Raw genomic sequence first — 18,383 nt, forward strand, 5'->3', positions numbered from 1 at the left:
GCCAGCCAGGTAGCGAATCAGATGCCTCCGTACTTATACCCACCCCTTCTGACGATTCCCGCAGAATCAGCCCCACGAAACATCTCAATGCTCCAGAAAAAGAAAAAAGGCCTCTCGACAGACCCTAGTGCGTTCTTTGCTCACACCTCTAATTGATCAATGAACAGTGGAGTTCACTCAGATTGACTCGGCAAGGTGGTAGGGGCGAATCTAAACAAAAAGCCGAAAACAGTAAGGCAATGCTGTGCCAATGGTATCCTACGTCGTCCTAGAAACTTCGAATGTATCCCCGCCGTCCGACAAACGCCTTGAATCCGTGATTGAAGGAGTGGGAGGGGGGTGGGCTTCCCCTACTTTCCAATCATCCCTGGCGCCGAATATGCAAATTTCCCCAGGAAAGAAAAGCAATGCAGTTGCGAAAGAAAGTGCATCATCCTCCCCATATCGCTGATTATGACGGAGCTGTGCCATGCATGCTTCATCGTCATTGAATTCGAAAGAGCTGGCTTTTGCTGGGCGTCGCTCTCAGCCAATAAACCACAGCTCTACTCCCAAAACGTCGAACTTCTCGCCCTCGTCGCTGAGAGGCTCGTTGCCGAATGTGGGACAGGAGCTGGAGATGCCGTTCTCGAGGTTGTCGTCGAGCCAGAGGCCGTAGTGGCCGTCACTTTTATTGCGGCACGCGTCAGCAGTGGGCAATACCACACAGAGGGGTCGGCCAAGGCAGCAACTCACCCTCCGCCTACGCTCAAGAAGCCCTGCTCGCAGAATAACATGTAGTCGTTGACGCCGCTGTATGGGAAAGCCTTGAAGCGGATGCGCTCGGGGGTGCTGGCGCCGCTGCCGCCGTTGCTCGGCGCGTTCGAGTTCGGCGGGCTGAGGTGATGCTTCGGCTGCGCTATTGTCGTCATGCGCTGCGCGTTTGTGGTGTCGGCCGAGGGCGGCGGCGGGAGGTTGGCGAGACTGGGCAGCCCCGGCAGGACGTGGGCGCGCCACAGGAAGCACTCGCCGGTGCCGAAGAAATGCGGATTCGGGTGCGGAGCGTCGGTCAGGTATGCGCCGAAGATCTAATCGCGGTCAAGTCGTCAGCTGCACAGTCGGAGCACTGCCGGTGGTGGTGTCGGACGAGGCGGGGGTGGGTTGAGAGACGGGAAAAGAGGTGTCCCACTTACCCCGCCACCGCCGTCTCGCACGACCAAGACGTAACCGCCGCGCTTCCCGCGCAGGTCCTCGCAATTCTTGTACAGGGTCGCCAGGCTGACGCCGTCCTGCTCCAGGCTGTAGGCGAGCTTCCAGTCCTCGACCAGCTGCAGGCGCGGCGGGATCAGCAGCCGGATCTCCTCGGCCAGCTGGCGCGACAGCAGCTTCGAGCGGTCGGCGGTGCCGGGCTTCCAGCCGTCCAGGTTCAGGGGCGACAAGGGCGGCGGCTGGAAGGGCGAGGCGTGGCGGCGCGGCGGCGTGTACACGCCGGGCACGCTGCTGGTGTTGGGTTTCAGGCCGCCCATGGAGGATGCGAGGTCGTTCGATGACGACGGCTCGGTCGAGATGCGGCGCAACAGGCCGGAGACGGTGCGCGAGACGGGGTAGCTGAAGAAGGAGCTGGCCGAGTAGCGGTTGGTGTTGTTGGAGGAGCGCGAGCGGGCGTTCTGGTGCGAGGGGCGGTCCGCTGCTGGCCCACCCGCGTCCGAGGACGAGATGGGGGCGTAGGCCGACATGTGCTGCTGCGGGGAAGGAAGACGGAAGGAAGACGGAAGGAAGACGGGCGGCGGGCGGGCGTGGGCAAGGATTGGTCAATCGGTGGGGGGTGGGTGTCGCGTGCTGGTGTGGCTCCTTCGTGGCCGGCCAGGAACGAGCGTGGAGGCGTGGGCGCAGGCGGACGGGCGAAGAGGGTGAGCTGATGTGTTGATTGCGATCAAGTTTCATAGGCCAAGCAGAATGTGGTCTAAGCTTCCAGCCACCGACGACGTAAGGCTGACTTCGATTTCCTTGGGCATTCCGTCTGTTGCTCCACAGCTCGTCCATGCACTGCCGCCATTAGCCGCCGCGATGCTCGCTTGACTTGATCCTTCACTCTCACCACTCCACGCCAACCCGAGATTGCCTTTTCTGGGCACCTGCACACCGTTACGTAAAGAACCGCCCAAGATGCTACAGCTGTTTCAATATGCATTATTACAACAGACACGGGTTTTCCTCGTGTAAAACAGTGCCAGCCCGAAGAGCTGCGGAGGGGGAAAGGGGTTGCATGTGAGATGGCCAAGCAGAAGTGGTCGCTCTCGCCAGAATTGGCCGTGGCCCTTTGACGGGGATGCTCCTTCCCAGGTCTGAAAGCACGCCGGCTCATGAAGCTGTACGAACCTCGACTGCAACACTCCGTCACCAATTTCAACCATCGCCTAGTATCGCTACTACGGTACTCATTCTCTGTTCGCTATCCGTATTCAGCTCTATCCTTTCTTTTAGCTCGCAAACAACAGCCATGCGGCCGAAGGCTCTATCGGAATCGGACTTGCTCCCGGGGGCTCAGCCGGAAACATCGGCTGAAACGAAGAGCCTGCCGGATGACTTCATGCCACAGGAACCCACGTCGACTCGCACCGAGCCTAGCGAAAACTCGGGAGATGAAACCAAGACATTTTCCCCATCACCAACGCTGCGCCCTTTTCCGGGCCTTTTTCCGCCGACGGTTCTCCGAAACATCCTCACTTGGTATGTAAGATTGCATTCCGCCAACAAGACGTCGGACCAGCCGAGCGCGTGTTGTTCGCCCGTCGAAATCAGCAGAATGTTGAACGAAGCTGCCACCACGGCCGAATACCGCGATATCGAACTTAGATTAGTGACCGATAGGAGACCTGGGTTTAATCGTCTCAAACGTCTTTATACAGACCTGGGTGGAGGAGGCCGCAGATGGTCTGAGACTAGATGCCGCCACCTTGCTTCCAAGGTCAGAACACTGACCATCACCGGCATTCTCAAGAAGTATCGCGGTCGACCCGGCTACCCTTTTGTTTTGCGCATCATCCAAGACGCAGCCTTGATCGAGTTGACATCACTGCATCTGGAAACAAGCCCGGGCTCGCTGCAAGCATTTGGCCTTCAGCAACAAAATGAACTGGGTCGCGCACTCGAACGTTTCCCAAAGCTTACTCACTTGAAGATGGAAAACATTGCCCTGCCCTTGGGAAACCTGATCGAACTCATCATTCGGCCGGAAATGGAATCAATCGTCGCCAAGCTTGTAACGTCATATCATGACGACCCATTGATAACTGCACACACCAGTCGCCATGCGAATTGCCAGCACTCTCGGCGCCAGGAACCTTTGCCGCACCTGGACTTGGCCCAATGCTCTCTCACTTATCATCAGATAGCTGGGCTCTTGACCATTGCGAACGGGGTGAAAAAGCTCAGAATTAGCATTCCCAGGCAGGGCCTGGCGGCTCGGACAGATTATCGCTGCGTTCCTTTTTGCCCGTTAGCAACGGTCCATAACTGCCATGTGTCGCTGGACCCGCGAGGTGCAGGAATTTCCCTGGCAAGCGGGCATGGGAGCATTGAGGAGCTCGACATGGTCGTCATTGGCTACGAGGTCTGGAAATCTGCAGTGCTTGGCGTTGCGCCATTCGATCACTTCACCGGGCTGCATCACCACAACGGGACCGGCATGGACTTTTCACTCTTCTCCAAGCTCCGAAAGATCAGGATCCCAGCAGAGTGCTTTTTTAGCCCGCACCAAATGAAGAGGAGCATTTCAGCAATGCTGCCAAGACCCCTTGAGGAGCTCGAGGTGAGATTGGCTGGCTTTGGAACGGTATCCAACGCAAACTTTCGAATCTGACCATGCTCAGATCATCTTCCGTACCGACGCTCACCGCATATCCATTGATAACCATCCGCATTGGCCCGAGTGCTACTACGGCTGGCTTGAAGATATCATTAACGCCAAAACCGTGAATTACCCGGCATTGAAGGTAGTCAAGGCCGAAGAATGGGTGGATCACAGCGCAAGCAGAATCGTCCCACTGGAAGTACCGCTCGGGTTATTGTCCAACGCCCAGCTCAATAACGTCCAGATCTCGTTTCAGGGACGGTCCAGGGCCCTCGATTGATTAGGATTGCGCTTGCAAGCATGGGGGGGTAGCCGAATTAATCAAGCCAATCCTCGTGCTTGCCCTTGGCTTGATTGAAAGGCTTGCAAGCCGAGGTCAATCCATAGGGGGTCAGATCTCGTAATGCTTGGCATGGTGTCAAGGTCACCCCCCGAGATATTCGCGCTAGCTCGGGGTTTGGACGACCATTGCTCGGGTTTAGCTTGACTCCTCCAACAACTCATAGAACTGCTTCATTGTTGTTTCCCCCTTCCAGTAGTGCAGGCAGGACCAATGATGTGGTGATGTGATGATCATCCGTTGCTTTCGGGTAGCACTTCCGATCCGCGGGGGCTCGATCGATCCCCGCAGCCAGACATACGGTATTCCTGACACATTTGCCACCGGCCATTTGATCAAAGCCTGCTTTTGGTGGGGCATTCACTACCACTTGTAGCGATGGAGGATGCCGTTGTTTCCGCCCCTCTATTCCCGCGTTGATGACACCCAGCGATCCAAGCGCACGGGGCCGAGATAGGGATTGCATGTCCGCAGGAAGATATGAGAGGGCAGAGCTGGGTTCGCCAAGGAGCTCAGGCTATCTTGACGGCAAGAGCATAGAAGAAGTAGCTTATCGCGGTGCAGATGGATTATCAGGTCGAATTGCCAAAAATCCTCAGTGGCAGGAGCAGTCTGGATGCTTCTACTTGGCTGGCGTTGCAATCCTATTGGAACCAATCTCGTAGCTTAGCCAAAAGCCGGAAAGTGTGGCGCGAAGGGTGGGCGGCGGCGAGACTCCCGCCCGCTTCCTTCGCAACTCAATTTCAACCTCGACCATCCCACGTCCCTCTTCCAGCACGACGGCACATATCAATCATCCTTGCAACATATCTCGCAATCGACGCAGCTTCGTCGAAAGTATGGTTCCAAAAACAAACCATTCGAGTGCCTTGATTTGTGGCCGCCGATGCAGATCGGGCACAATTCACGTCCATTCCCAGAGACCGTGACCAGTTCCAGATGGCGCTTGCTCGATCGACAGCAAAGATAGTCAGTCGGATTCGCCAACTGCAAATCACAAATCAACTTGGCAACGATAAGAACGGGTTGACTTCATGCCCGATCTCCCAGGACAAGGTACCAAAAGTGGGATGGGCCGCTGAGGGGTCGGCGGCTGTTATCTGCAGCCTTGGCCATAAGCATGTGCTATCCCCGGGCCATATCAAGGTCGTCATCGTGCAAGCCACTTCCCGTCTCCTTTTCGTCGTCTCTTTGAGTGCTCATCTCGCTCGACATCCTGAATTGCACAATGTCAGAGGAGAAGAAGTCCAGTCTTGACATTGCGCAAACGCCGCCTGATCGTGGGGTTGGGGATGCAGAAGCAATCGCGTATGACAAGGAGGTTGAGAATGAATTCGAAGTCTTCAAAAAGGGCGAAGGCGTTGACTTCAGAACAGTCAGCTGGGTAACATCGATCCTTCAACTCAATCCACGGAAGCCGAGGCTAACAAGCACGACGCAGGTCAAAGCAACAGTCATCTTCCTGAAAATCATCTTCGCCACCGGTGTCCTGTCCATCCCAACGGCCATGTACACTCTGGGCGCCGTCGGCGGAGCCCTCTCAGTCGTCGGATGGGGAGCCCTAAACACCTACACCGCCGCCATCCAGGGCGACTTCCGCAACAAACACGCCCACTGCCATTCCATCGCCGACATGGCCGAGCACGTCGGCGGCCCCGTCTGCAAAGAAATCGCCGGCGCTCTCTTCATCATCGCGTAAGCCCCCATCCTCCAACCCCCCCAAGCACCCACCCACACACCCCCCATCTAACCACCATCCACCCACCCACCCAGCTACGTCCTCTGCACCGGCTCCGGCATCATCGGCGTCTCCACCGCCCTCAACGCCCTCTCCACCCACGCCGCCTGCACAAACTGGTGGGCGCTCCTCGCCACCGGCGCCATCATCCTCCTCGCCTCCATCCGCAAATTCGAGCGCCTCGCCCCCCTCACCTGGGCCGGCTTCGTCTCCATCTTCGCCGCCGTCCTCACCGTCGTCATCGGCGTCACCACCCTCTCCCGGCCCGCCGCCGCTCCCCCCACCGGCCCCTACGACCTGGGGTACCACGCCTTCCCTTCCCCGCCGCCGAGCTTCGCCGCCGGCACCGCCGCCTCCGCCACCATCTTCGTGTCGAGCGCGGGCACGTCGGCGTTTTTGCCGGTCGTGAGCGAGATGCGCCGGCCGCGGCGCGACTACCCGCGCGCGCTGCTCGCCTGCATGGCGCTCGTGACGGCCGCGTACCTCGCCTTCTCGTCCGTCGTGTACGCGTGGTGCGGCAAGTGGGTGGCGTCGCCGTCGCTGGGGTCGGGTGGCCCCCAGGTCAAGAAGGCGGCGTACGGGGTCGGCGTCGTGGGGTTGCTCGTGTCGGCGTGCCTGTATCTGCACGTCGCGGCCAAGTACGTGTTTGTGCGCGCGCTGCGCGGGACGCGGCACCTGCAGGAGGGGACGGCGGTGCATTGGGCGACGTGGCTGGGCAGCGTGGTCGGGCTGGGGGCGGTGAGTTTTGTGCTGGCGCAGAGCATTCCGATTTTTAATTATATACTCGCGTTGACGGGGACGGTGTGTTTTGCGCCGTTGGCCATCAGTTTGCCGGGGTGGTTGTGGCTGTTTGATCATGGGGGGTGGAGGAAGGGGATGGGGTGCAGGAAGGCGGTGGGGTATTGGTTGCATTGGGGGCTGGTTGCGCTGGGGCTGTTTTTCTTGGTCGGCGGTACGTATGCCGTCGTGAGGCAGATTACTGATGCGTATGCTGATGGGACCATTGGTGAGTGCTCATCCCGGCAAGCCCGCGAAGGCGGAGTTGGAAGAGCGGTGCTAATGCTTTGTTTGACAGGCTCGGCATTTTCGTGTGCGGACAATTCGGGGTCTACTTAGGATGAGTTGGTGAGCGCATGATGGGGGATTACTATGTGAGGGACAAAGGAAGGGGCCTCGTGTTTCGCTGCATGAAGTTCACCCGAGCACAGTTTTTACACAGAGGCGAGGGACACTAGAAGTATTAGAATTAACGTGTAACAGCTTGGCTTGCTTACTTCTCGCAGTATGTCCTCGTTGTCCACTCCTTACACCATAGGTTGTTGTCTTAAGAAACCTGTTATGCGGGAATTCCATTTTAGCGGCTAGTTCCACTGCTAGCAAAATTGCACGAGCGAGCAGCGTGCTGAGAAGCCGCCAAAACATAATGATGATGCTCTTCGGCAGTGCAATTTGAAGATGGTCTTCGCTCTTAATAAGCTCTGGTGCTAACAATTATGGAAAATGATTGGTATGATTGCTAGTTACGTTGTATGTCGCCGAGGATTCCATATCTGTGACTTGCGTACACTGGGAAGTGACAAGCTGGAAAAACAGTAATCCAGGACCAATCTTCAAGTCTTATGTTGACCATGGGTCTTGCGGATACATAAACTGGGCAAGAAAAATTTAAAACAGAAACGAAGACAGTATTTATATAGAAGGAGACTACACCCGCCCGGTGCCCTTTAAACAAAACTGAGCCACCACAAGGGGTGGCGAAAGATTCAGGCCCACTCGTGTTAGTCAGCAGGAGACGTTGTGCCCTCCTAATGCAGGTGGTCGAGTCCATGAATGGCCTTCAACGCAGACGAATCCACCCAGGAATAAGGTCCAACCCCAATGATACGAAGCGTACAGCGTCCTCTCCAGAGCTCCAAACGCTCAGCCAAATCCTCTGCGACACGCCACGTGACCCCCTACACAGCCAACACCTCCCCCTCCCGCTGATTCTTATCCTTCTGCGCCAAGTAACATCCAACCATCGCCTTAATCAGCTCCTCCGTAATCTCCCTCCCCTGAATCACATCCTCCTCCTCAGGGCACGGCGGGACATGCAGAAACAAGACCGGCCGCTCGACGTCCACACGCGCCCCTTCCCCATCCCCCTCCCCATCCCCCTCCCCCTCCTCCCCACACTGCTGCTCCTCCCGCTCCTTCCCCCTCGCCCAAAACCACGCCAAAGTGGTATAATAGCTAAACCCACACAGATAATTCCCCACATTATCCGACGGCCGGATCTCCACCTCCCTCCGCCTCCGCCGCGGCCCCTTCCCATCGCCACCGCTCTCACCACCACCACCACCCTCACCCCCCCTCCCGCTCCCGCTCCCCCTCCCCTCCTCTCCCGGCCCCCTCACCCCCTCAACGCCCCCACCACCACCCCCACAACACCCCCCCACCCACTTATCCCACACCCCCTCAAACCCCAACCCCGTCTCCAAACGATCGGGGAACCCCAAGCCGCGCTCCTCCCGTCGCGGCGGCCACGCGGCGTCGCTCTCCTTGGCGGACCAGCGGCGGCCGTCGACGTCGTCGTTGCGCGCGTAGCCGAGGCGCGCCGCGCCGCGCTCGATGGCGAAGAAGTCGCGGCCGGCGGCGAGGCCGACGTGGAGGACGAGGTCGGGCCGGTGGGCGGCGAGGAGGGAGGGGAGGAGCGCGGCGGTGGGGTGGTAGGAGACGCGGAGGGGGCAGGGGGGCGCGGGGGCGAGGAGGGTGATTTTGGTTGCGGGGGAGGAAGGGGTGGTGGTGGTGGAAGATGGGGGTTTGGGGGAGGGGTGGGAGGGGAGGGTGAGGGTCGGGGGGAGGGTGAGGGTCGGGGGGAGGCGGCGGACGATTTCCCAGGAGGGGTTGATGGGGAAGGCGGTTAGGAAGGGCTGGGGGTTTGTTTGTTTAGTTGAGTGTTGTTGTGGTTGTAAAAGAGCAGGTGCGGTGTGGTGAAATGTGGGGACAACAACAACAGGCAGATGGGACAACAGGGTCAAACTACCGATGCGGTGGTTCTGTCCTTCGGCAGCGATGATGGGAAATTGGTGTGGGAAACAAGCGGAGAAGGAAACAGAGGCCGGAATCAGCCCGACCACGCGGCCGAGACCGGGAGACACTCGTTCAGGGCCGGAGATGAGAGACGGAAAGAATGGAGACTTACACCAAAGCCGGTGACGAGGACAGTGACTTCGCGTTCGGACGAGGCAATGGGTGGAGAGAGGGCGGGATCCTCAGGTCGAATATCCCCCATGGTGGTGCTGCGGTGCTCTCAGGTGCGGAGGCTGGTCGATGCGGCACGGAGACTCGTACGAAGGCGGCGATCTTCAATATCCGAAAGCTTCAGCAAAAGCTTGACGGATGCCAAAGAGCGGGTGGGGCGGTGGATGGGGCGGGAGATGGGTCAAAAATGGGGCTTTGGGGCGGGTTCGGCAGAGAGTCGTGGGCTGTTGCGTGTCCGGGGTGGCTCAGGCTTTGCGAGTTCAGCGGGCCGAGTCACAGAGTCCAGGACGATGGTAGCGACTGGATGGAGGATGAAGTGTTGAGGAAGCGGTTCAGGACGGACGATACCCCGCGTTGTTAGCTGGCCGCGGCCATCGTCCCACCGTCACGGCCGGCCGCGGTCCGCCAATAAAAAGCGAGCTCATGGCAGGTCTGGCGGCGGCGGAGTTAAAGTCTTAGGATCGCGCGGGCTGCACGGTTGCACGGGTGCACGGCAGCGGAAAGCTAAAGCAGTTGCAGCTGCTAATTCACGTGCAGGGCGGCGGAGTGGGTTGCTGCCGCGCGCCGGAGCTGACTTGGGGTGCGGGATCCGACGCCGCCATCATGACTGCTGACGCTGCACCTGGACTACCTGGACGATCCAGCATCGCAACCACCCGCTTCGCCTGCATCGTCGCACGACCCGCTCCTCCGCATCCGCGCGCTGCCGGACGGCGCCTTCTCGACAGCCATGTGAATCTTCGCGAGCGCGCCGCCGCCGCCGGCCGAGATGGGCTCGGGGGTCGAGCGCGTCATAGTGCAGGGTGCGCGCCTCCGTACCCCATACCCGCAGCCCTCATCCGACGAAACCTGCCAACCATAGCATTGCCAAACACCCTGACCGAGCTCCCTCGTCAACCGCCTCGTACGAAGCTGCCGTATATAACTCGCCATAGCTGTCCGTTGTCGCCTGAGAACCCGCCCTCTTCAACACCAGAGATACCCCGCATCCTACCTACTCCAGATCCCTCCCACCTCCCCTCCTCCACCCCTCACTCCCTTTTTCCTCCCGACACCACACCGTCGCCATGCCGACCGAGCACAACTTCGACATCGCCGTCGTCGGCGGCGGCATCGCCGGCCTCACCCTCACCATCGGCCTGCTGCGCCAGAACGTCAAAGTCACCCTGTACGAGTCGGCACAAGCTTTCGGCGAGATAGGCGCTGGCGTCGCCTTCGGCGCCAATGCCGCCCGCGCCATGTCGCTGATCGCCCCCGAGGTGCGCGAGGGCTTCGAGAGGGTCGCCACATTCAACCAGTGGGACAGCAAGAAGCAGGTGTGGTTCGACTTCCGCCGCGGCATGGGCCACGGCGGCAGCCACGCCGACCAGAACCAGGGCGAGCTGATCCACTCGCTGCCGACCCCCTCGGGCCAGGCCGCCGTGCACCGCGCCCACTTCCTCGACGAGATGGTCAAGCTGGTGCCCGACGACGTCGCCAAGTTCGGCAAGCGGCTGGACCGCATCGAGAACCTGCCCGACGGCAACGTGAGGCTGCACTTCCTCGACGGCACCGACGCCGTGCACAGCGCCGTCATCGGCTGCGACGGCATCAAGAGCCGCACCCGCCAGATCGTCCTCGGCGACGACCACCCCGCCGCCCGCGCCCGCTTCAGCGGCAAGTACGCCTACCGCGGCCTGATCCCCATGGACAAGGCCGCCGAGCTGCTCGGCGACGAGCTCGCCCGCAACAGCCAGATGTACCTGGGCTACCACGGCCACGTGCTGACCTTCCCCATCGAGCACGGCGCCACCATGAACGGTTCGTTTCGTCCTTGTCCCCCTCCCCTAACCCCCTAATCCAAACCCCCCCTCCCCACAACCAGCATCTCCCCCAACAAGAGAAACCATCTCACTAACCTCTCTGTCCTCAGTCGTCGCCTTCGCCAGCTCCCCCACCTGGGACCAGCCCGCCTGGGTCGTCCCCACCACAAAGGACGCGCTCCTCGCCGACTTCGCCGGCTGGTCCGAGCACGTGCGCTCCATCATGTCGCTGATGCAAAAGACGGACATCTGGGCCCTCTTCGAGCACCCCCCGGCCCCCCGCTACACGCGCGACCGCATCTGCGTCATCGGCGACGCCGCCCACGCCACGACGCCGCACCAGGGCTCGGGCGCGGGCATGGCCGTCGAGGACGCGTGGCTGATGAGCGCGCTGGTCGGCGAGGCGCGGAGCGCGGAGGGGGTGCGGCGCGCGTTCGAGGCGTTTGAGCGGGTGCGGATCGAGCGGACGCATCGGTTGGTGACGACGAGCAATGAGGCGGGGAGGCTGTATGATTTCGAGCTCGAGGGGTGTGGAGACGACGTCGGCGCCGTGGCGGAGAATTTGAGGGCGCGGATGGCGTGGATCTGGGAGGAGGATTTGGAGGCGGAGCTGGTGAGGGCGAGGAGGGTAATGAGGGGGGAGGAGGGGGAGGGGGAGGAGCGGATCGGGAGGGGGAAGGTGGAGATGGCGACGGCGACGGCGACGGCGAGTTTGTAGGTTGTTGAGATGGAGTGATAGATATCCTGGTACTAGTTTTTGTTACTTTTTTTTTTTTGGTTAGATTTTGTTGTAATGCGAATGCGCGAAGAAGGTTTTATGATGGATTCGGTGCTTTGCTTTGCTCTGGTGTGCTGTGTTTGGGTTGCTTTTGGTGGGTTTCGGGATGTGAGGGAAGGATGGGTGTGGGGGGTGGAGAAGGTAGGTGAGGAAGAAGAAGAGAAAAAGAAAGAAGAAAAAGAGAAGAAGAAGAGAAATGGAAGAACAAGAGAAATAAACAGCAAGTGAAGAAGAGATAAGAGTGAGACAAATCGCAAAGACAAACCAGGGTCCCGGCGCTAACCAACCAGCGCGTGGTCCAGAGTGATACGTTGTGGTACCTCATCGTTCGACTGGCGAATGAGGTTGCAGCCGGTGGGTACGATCACGGTGTGTCTGACTTGCTCCCCGTGACATGACCCTACATGCAAGTACACAAGGCTGCTGGGGTATATGTACAACATTTTCCGTGTTCGGTGGGCGCTCCGGATCTCCTTTTGGGGCTCGTTGTCGATTGTTCGGATCGGGCAGGTGTTCGCGTGCGTGTGATCTGGATCTTAGCGAACGAAGGTCTTGCGTCAGCTGTACAGTGTGATTTGCTGGGGGCCTTAGTTTCGTGGGGTGGGTTTAAATAGTGAGCTTGGTGCGACGACCGGAAGAAGAATCAGGACTTCGATTTCGATGCGGGTTTGCTGGTCAACATACAAGCTACTCTACATACTTTGCTTCCTCTCCTCTGCCCCTCTCAAGAATGCGCTGTGTTTTGGAGAGCCGGCTTCGATCCTGGATCTTCTACGTCTTGTGTGATTGCGATTCCTCCATTTGCATCGATGGCACGCTTCGCCGTCTCTTTAGACTGCTGCTGCCCGGCATCGACGGTTGAAAGTGCCCTCATGGAGTTGATGGCCAATGGGATTTCAAGACTATGCATCTCATCAGTGCGGCGGCACCGGTGACTCCTATCTGTGCTTGAAAAGAAAAAGTAGTTTCTTGATAGCTTTGCTGTTGCAACGTTGATGCATTCAAAGCACGGTGCCAGTCAGTATCCTTCAATGGAGGAAGCTCGAACTTTATAAAGGTGGAGTCTGTCTGAAAAGGGATACGCGGCTGCATGACACGCCATGCGCTTGGGCCGTCCTCATGACAAGACCCTGCATGAGCAATCGCATGGTCAGCAGGCCACCGGCCGTGACTGATCGCTGTGGTTTCGGATTTTGCTTTAAGAGGCTGTCACCGTAGCCATTGGCTGAATCGTTCGACCAGTGGTTTGATTATCATGCGGTCAATCCTTACGACCCGACGAGTATGGTTCACTCCTGGCCGTGGTTACTCTGAGTACCGAGCCTTCAGCGCTTTCTACGGTTGATGATTATCAGCTTTCTCGTTTGATACACGCCGGCAGCGAGAATTTGCACTCTCACTGAATGTGTTGCTTGCTTATCTGGATTACATATTGTCGAGCCCTCTGATTATCGTCTTCACCAAACAAGCGGAAAGCAGACTAGCAAGCCCATCGACGCTCACCCAAGCAGCGATGCGCGATGTCCCTCCTTGACATTACCTGCGGTAGAAATGTAGATAAGAGCTATTCAACAACGGAGCAATACCGCGGAGAAAGTGCCTTTGGGTCATGAATACATTGCTTGTCCGTCGAATTTGGATATCTTTCAAGTGCCCGCCCATATGTACTTTTCCCCCGTCTCCACTCCACACAGAGGTTCATTCATGAATATACTCGGAGAAGAAAAAAAAGAAGAAACACGAAAAAGTGAGGTCCCCATGCCCCCCTCCCCCACCCCTACTACCTACTCCCCCCACGACGTCACCGTACTCAGCGGCGAAGCCACCAACATCTGAATCTCCTCCATCCCCGGATACAGCTCCCTGATGCGCTCGAACTTCTGGTTGAGGATGCGCTTGTGCTTGGGGTCGATGCGCGGGAAGGAAAACAGAAACTTCTTGAGGAACAGGATGTCGTCGACGCGCTGCAGCGTGTCCTCGGTCGGGGCCTGCGGCAGGTTGATGACGACGTCGAGGATCGAGTTTGTGATCTCGAACAGCTTGTGCAGGATGCCGCTGCCGTGGATGCCGACCGCCTGCGGCGACAGGTGCGTGATGCACAGCCGCAGCTCGCTCGAGAGCCGCAGCGGCATCGTGAGCGAGAGGTGCGTCGATCCCCCCTCGTCCTCCTCGTCGTCATCGATGGCGGCGGCGGCGGCGGCGGCGGCGGCGGTAGGGGGTGGGCCGGCGGAGGATGGTGGCTCGGTGGTGGGCGCCGGCACGTCGATGGTCAGCAGCATGCTCGAGATGGCCATCTGCCACAGCATGGTGCGCAGCCACTGGCGGGTGATGAGGATGTCGGCCTGCTGCATGGCGGGCAGGAGGGCGAGGTCGGCGCGGCGGGGCCAGCGCTCGTCGTCGAGCTGGCGGTGCTTCGCGTTGAGCCAGGCGCTGGGGATGCGCGAGCGGTCGCCGCGCCAGAAGTCGACGAACTGGCGGTCGATGAGGAGGAAGGTCTGGATGATGCAGTTCCACCCTTGCTGGATCGTCGCCGACATGTGCGCGTCGTGCTCGGGCGGGCCCGGCAGCGGGTCCAGCAGCACCGGCTCCCAGTCCGTCAGCGCCGAGAAGCGCTCGTGGATGAAGCACTCCCAGTACGCGCGCTGCCACTTGGCCCGGTCCGAGGCCGAGAAGGCGCTCATGGCGTCGGCGTCGTCGACGTGCACCATCTTGACGAGCGACTGCGCTTCGCGGAGGTGCAGGAGCGCGAGGTCCGTCTTCTGGAGGCCCATGAGGCAGATTTCGATGAAGATGCTGGTCATGACCTGCAGCGGGGTGGGCTTGAGCATCATGTTCAGCCGGGGCCGGTGGTCGAAGCAGCGCTGGACGAGGGTGGCAATCTGCTCGCGGATGCCCGGCATGCATTGCAGGAAGTCGACGCGGGCCAGGTTGATGGTGACGGCGGCGAATATGTACAGGAACGAGATGGCCTCGGGGTCGGTGTGCATGCGCCGCACGCAGGCGTGGACGTCGGCCTCGGTGACCACCGGGCTCACCGGATAGACGTCCGAGAGGTACTCGGGAAGCAGGTCCAGGAAGAAGGAAGGGTCCGGATGTCCGGTGGCAGAGGGGCGGGAGATGGCAAGCGTGGTGGCTGAGGTGGGACTGAGGGCGCTGGTGGGGGCGGGAGTCGGCGCGGGGGCGACTTCGAGCGGGGTGTTGGGAGAATGGGATTTGCTCGTGCTCTTCCTGTAGGACTGGATGACGGCGCCTCTGCCTTGGGCATGTTTCCTGGAGGAACCGCGGTTGGGCGAAGTGTAGATGCACTTGAGGTTCAGATGCGAGCACTGCTGGCAGCGGGCCTGGCCGTTGCAGCGGACCTTGCGGCGGCGGCAGGCGTCGCAGGCTTGCTGGGAGCGTCGTTGGTTGACAGCCGCGGCGACATCCATGGTTGACACATGTGGGGCAGATTGTCTGGTGGTGAGGAGAACTTAGGCATCTGGCGGGAGGATTAAATAGCGCGCGTCATCCTTGGCATTTCGCCCCAGGGCTGCTCCCGCACTGCGCTAACCCGCCGCGGAAAGGCGTCGGCTGTGCCTTGCACATGAATGGGTGTTGAAGTTTTCTGCAGCTGGAAAATCTCTCGTCTCCTGACACTCGATCCGACCGGTCTTGGGCCCGGCCATGCGAAGCTTTCACATCCGGCTTACTCCCCTGCTCGCCGCATCGGGCGCCATCACCGAAAATAGACGCGCGGACTTAATGGCTTCTGCAACGACCGCATAACACACACTACCAGTGGTCGGGCTCAAAGGATCCCACGCCTCCCAGACTCGGTATAGGAGAGCCATCCGAGCCTTCCGGTGGTGTACTAACAAATCAACACCAGGGCATGCATGTAGCTGTGATAGCCATGGGTACTGTTGCGTTAAGATGTGGTCTGAGAACCGCTCAATAAAGAAATAGGATGGCGAGAGGTAGATTGAGAGACCCACTATAACCGGGCCTATATAACTATAGATTATGACGGAAGAATAAAAGAAAAAAAAACAAGTAAGAAATGCCGTGCCTCGGGACTTCGTCAAATCACATGCGCATCTTATGCGTGTCCGACCTTTTCGACGTGCACCTTCACCTCGTCCTTGTCGATGGTCGAGCTGCTCGTGGACCTCCCCGCACCCACAAACTGATCGACGACCGTGGTCTTGAACTTGCGCGCCGAAACCTTCTTCTCGAACAAGACATCCAGCTCCGCATACGTGCGGCCCTTGGGCTCGGGCAGGCGGAAGTAGGTCCACACGGCGCACAGCCCGCACGACGCCGCCCAAAAGAAGCCCGCCTTGGCGCCCCAGTTCCAGGCGGACGGGTTGAGCATGCGGGGGGTGAGGATGTTGGTGACGAGGCCGGTCAGGTTGTACAGGATGCGGGCCAGCACGACCGTCTTGGCGCGCAGCCGGTTGGAGCTGAGCTCCGACACGAGCGAGTAGCAGACGGGGCCGACGGTGGCGTCGTAGATGAACGTGTACACGAGCAGGCAGCTGCCGATGGCCCACTGCGCCGCGCTGTTGCTGCGCGACACGATGCCCAGGCACCCGATGACGGCCAGCATCACGAACATGCCCACCTGCCCGGCAAAGTACAGCGTGCGCCGCCCGAACCAGCCCATGAGCGCCCACGACGAGACGGTGCCCAGCGCCCCGAGCGCGTACTGCGCCATGGACATGGTGAAGCTGTGCTCGGTGCTCATGCCGGCTTGCTGGTAGAAGTAGGTCGAGAAGCCCATGAAGCTGCTGGCGCCGCAGAGCGTCTGGATCGCCCAGGTGAGGGTGACGGCCTCGGTGCGCCGGAGGTCCGTCTTGGAGAAGCAGTCCTTGTACGAGGTGCCGGCCGAGTGCGCCTTCTCGAGCTCGTTGGTCAGCTCCATCATGGCCACCGTCTCGTCGGCGTTGAAGTTGGGGTCCTTGGCCGACGATGTGAGGCGGAGCAGCGCCTTTTTGGCATCGTCGCGGCGCTCCTTGCGGATGAGCCACCACGGGGACTCGGGAGCGTAGCACAGCCCGATTATGATCGGAATCGGCCACATCCACTGCAGCGCAAACGGGATCTTGTAGCCCCACTTGTCGCTCCGGCCGAGCATGCCGCGGAGCACCGACGACGCGATCAACTGTCCAAGGACCCAGCAAAGGTTGATGTAGGTGGTCAAGTACCCGCGGAGGGCAACGGGGCACACCTCGGCGGCGTAGGTGGTGGTGATGGTCTGGAACACGCCTGCGGTGGGTCAGTCAGTGGCAAGTGATGCACGAGTCGATTCGCAAACTCACCCCACGGGATCCCGCAAAGGATCTGGCCAATGAGTAGAGTGACGATGTGCTCAGAGAAGAAGACGACGAAGATGAAAGCGATGACGGCGGCCAGAGCGGTGATCATGGTCTTTCTGTATCCGAACCGCTCGGCCGCAATGCCGTTGACCAAGAGACCCAAGATCTCACCAATCAGGGAGGCGTTGCTGAGGGCCGACTGCCACGCGGCAGTGAGCTGATAGGTCCCATCGGGCAGCTGCACGCCAAAGGCCTTTTGGAACGGCGCGTATGCATACAGGTTGTTGATCAGAACCTTGTCGAACCCCTCCATGACAATGCAGGTGGACAAAAAGACGGACCAGCCCACAGCGTAGGGGTAAGTCTTGAGCCCTGTGGCGTCACCGTCAGACGATGTTTGTGATGGGTTCGATGGTGTGATGAGACCAACCTTGCCAAAGGCTCATTTTCTGCTCGGCATGGGTGGCATTGGCGGCGTCTCGGGCCAGGTCCTGGAGGTGAGTATTGCTCACGGACATGCGGCGGATTTCGTCGGCGCCCATGGCCACGACGTCGGGCCCGGTGGCGTTCTCCTGGCGGGGAGGCATGCTGGCAGAGACAGACAAAGTGCCGCAGGCTTTGGCGAGAGATAGGAGAATTAGATAGAGCAAGCGCGGCCGGAGTAGGGAGGTGGCAGGTTTGGAATGCAGGAGTCTGCAGCTGCGGCGAGGAATCCGGGGAAATATATAGGGCGGGGCATGGTGTTTAGCGACAGCTGCGTCGTTAGGGTAGCACAGGTGTGACGGAGCCCGTGGAAGCGGCTCGCCACCGGACGACCAGGCTCTAGAAGGACGGGAGCGAAGCTAAAAACGCCGCCTTTTCCCGCTGCATCCAGAGCGGGCCGAGATTGCGCGAATTGTGCTGCCTTTGCACGACGCAGAAGCCCATGCTCGTGAGCACAGGACGGGAAGGCGCGGCAGGCGTCGCAAGAGCCGCCTGATGGCCCTGAACGGGCGGTGACATTAGCGTGGAGTTACCCCAGATTTGCGGGAGGGAGCGTGGAGAAGGGTGGTTGCAGCAGGCCGGCCCGACATTGAGCAAATGACAGCCGCTGCGTCTGCCGGTTCGGTGCCGAAGTCTCGTCGGGCCGACATGCGGCCAATGGGCGCCAGATGGGAGACGCGTCGCGCCCCGCCTTCGCCTTCCATCTCCTGGCAAACATGCGTCTTGTGCGGAGCATCGCGGTTTTTCAATTCCGACCACCACCGGCCTTGGGCATAAAGCTCGCCCGATCCAACCGCTCTGAGCATCGAGCCACCCCCCTCTGTTTGCTTCTGGTCCCTGCCCAGCCCCTCTGCCGGGCCAACCCGCGCC

General features: G+C 59.8%; 7 protein-coding genes across 7 annotated transcripts; 3 read left to right on the forward strand and 4 right to left on the reverse strand.

The window, feature by feature from the left end:
* Nucleotides 1–525: 525 nt before the first annotated feature.
* On the reverse strand, nucleotides 526–1,715 carry BKCO1_5000102 (oxidation resistance protein 1; the record flags this gene model as incomplete). Its single annotated transcript, XM_020276682.1, has 3 exons — nucleotides 526–667; nucleotides 736–1,067; nucleotides 1,173–1,715. 3 exons carry the CDS (start codon nucleotides 1,713–1,715, stop codon nucleotides 526–528), a joined length of 1,017 nt encoding a protein of 338 aa, XP_020134055.1.
* A 1,070-nt stretch (nucleotides 1,716–2,785) lies between these two features.
* Nucleotides 2,786–4,112, forward strand: BKCO1_5000103 (uncharacterized protein; the record flags this gene model as incomplete). Its single annotated transcript, XM_020276683.1, has 2 exons — nucleotides 2,786–3,790; nucleotides 3,852–4,112. 2 exons carry the CDS (start codon nucleotides 2,786–2,788, stop codon nucleotides 4,110–4,112), a joined length of 1,266 nt encoding a protein of 421 aa, XP_020134054.1.
* Nucleotides 4,113–5,400: 1,288 nt separating this feature from the next.
* Nucleotides 5,401–7,026, forward strand: BKCO1_5000104 (transmembrane amino acid transporter; the record flags this gene model as incomplete). The annotated part of the gene is made up of 4 exons (XM_020276684.1): nucleotides 5,401–5,556; nucleotides 5,614–5,867; nucleotides 5,946–6,916; nucleotides 6,986–7,026. 4 exons carry the CDS (start codon nucleotides 5,401–5,403, stop codon nucleotides 7,024–7,026), a joined length of 1,422 nt encoding a protein of 473 aa, XP_020134061.1.
* An 839-nt stretch (nucleotides 7,027–7,865) lies between these two features.
* On the reverse strand, nucleotides 7,866–9,184 carry BKCO1_5000105 (pyroglutamyl peptidase type i; the record flags this gene model as incomplete). Its single annotated transcript, XM_020276685.1, has 2 exons — nucleotides 7,866–8,822; nucleotides 9,095–9,184. 2 exons carry the CDS (start codon nucleotides 9,182–9,184, stop codon nucleotides 7,866–7,868), a joined length of 1,047 nt encoding a protein of 348 aa, XP_020134060.1.
* A 1,036-nt stretch (nucleotides 9,185–10,220) lies between these two features.
* BKCO1_5000106 (mannitol 1-phosphate dehydrogenase) lies at nucleotides 10,221–11,673 on the forward strand (the record flags this gene model as incomplete). The annotated part of the gene is made up of 2 exons (XM_020276686.1): nucleotides 10,221–10,953; nucleotides 11,066–11,673. 2 exons carry the CDS (start codon nucleotides 10,221–10,223, stop codon nucleotides 11,671–11,673), a joined length of 1,341 nt encoding a protein of 446 aa, XP_020134059.1.
* Nucleotides 11,674–13,517: 1,844 nt separating this feature from the next.
* BKCO1_5000107 (c6 zinc finger domain protein) lies at nucleotides 13,518–15,161 on the reverse strand (the record flags this gene model as incomplete). Its single annotated transcript, XM_020276687.1, has 1 exon — nucleotides 13,518–15,161. One exon carries the CDS (start codon nucleotides 15,159–15,161, stop codon nucleotides 13,518–13,520), a length of 1,644 nt encoding a protein of 547 aa, XP_020134058.1.
* Nucleotides 15,162–15,811: 650 nt separating this feature from the next.
* On the reverse strand, nucleotides 15,812–17,617 carry BKCO1_5000108 (sugar porter family mfs transporter; the record flags this gene model as incomplete). Its single annotated transcript, XM_020276688.1, has 3 exons — nucleotides 15,812–16,980; nucleotides 17,034–17,402; nucleotides 17,461–17,617. The coding sequence occupies 3 exons, from the start codon at nucleotides 17,615–17,617 to the stop codon at nucleotides 15,812–15,814; spliced, it is 1,695 nt and encodes a 564-aa protein (XP_020134063.1).
* Nucleotides 17,618–18,383: the final 766 nt, after the last annotated feature.

The sequence above is a fragment of the Diplodia corticola genome (genome assembly GCF_001883845.1).
Source record: "Diplodia corticola strain CBS 112549 chromosome Unknown scaffold5, whole genome shotgun sequence".
NCBI classification, from domain to species: Eukaryota; Fungi; Ascomycota; class Dothideomycetes; order Botryosphaeriales; family Botryosphaeriaceae; genus Diplodia; species Diplodia corticola.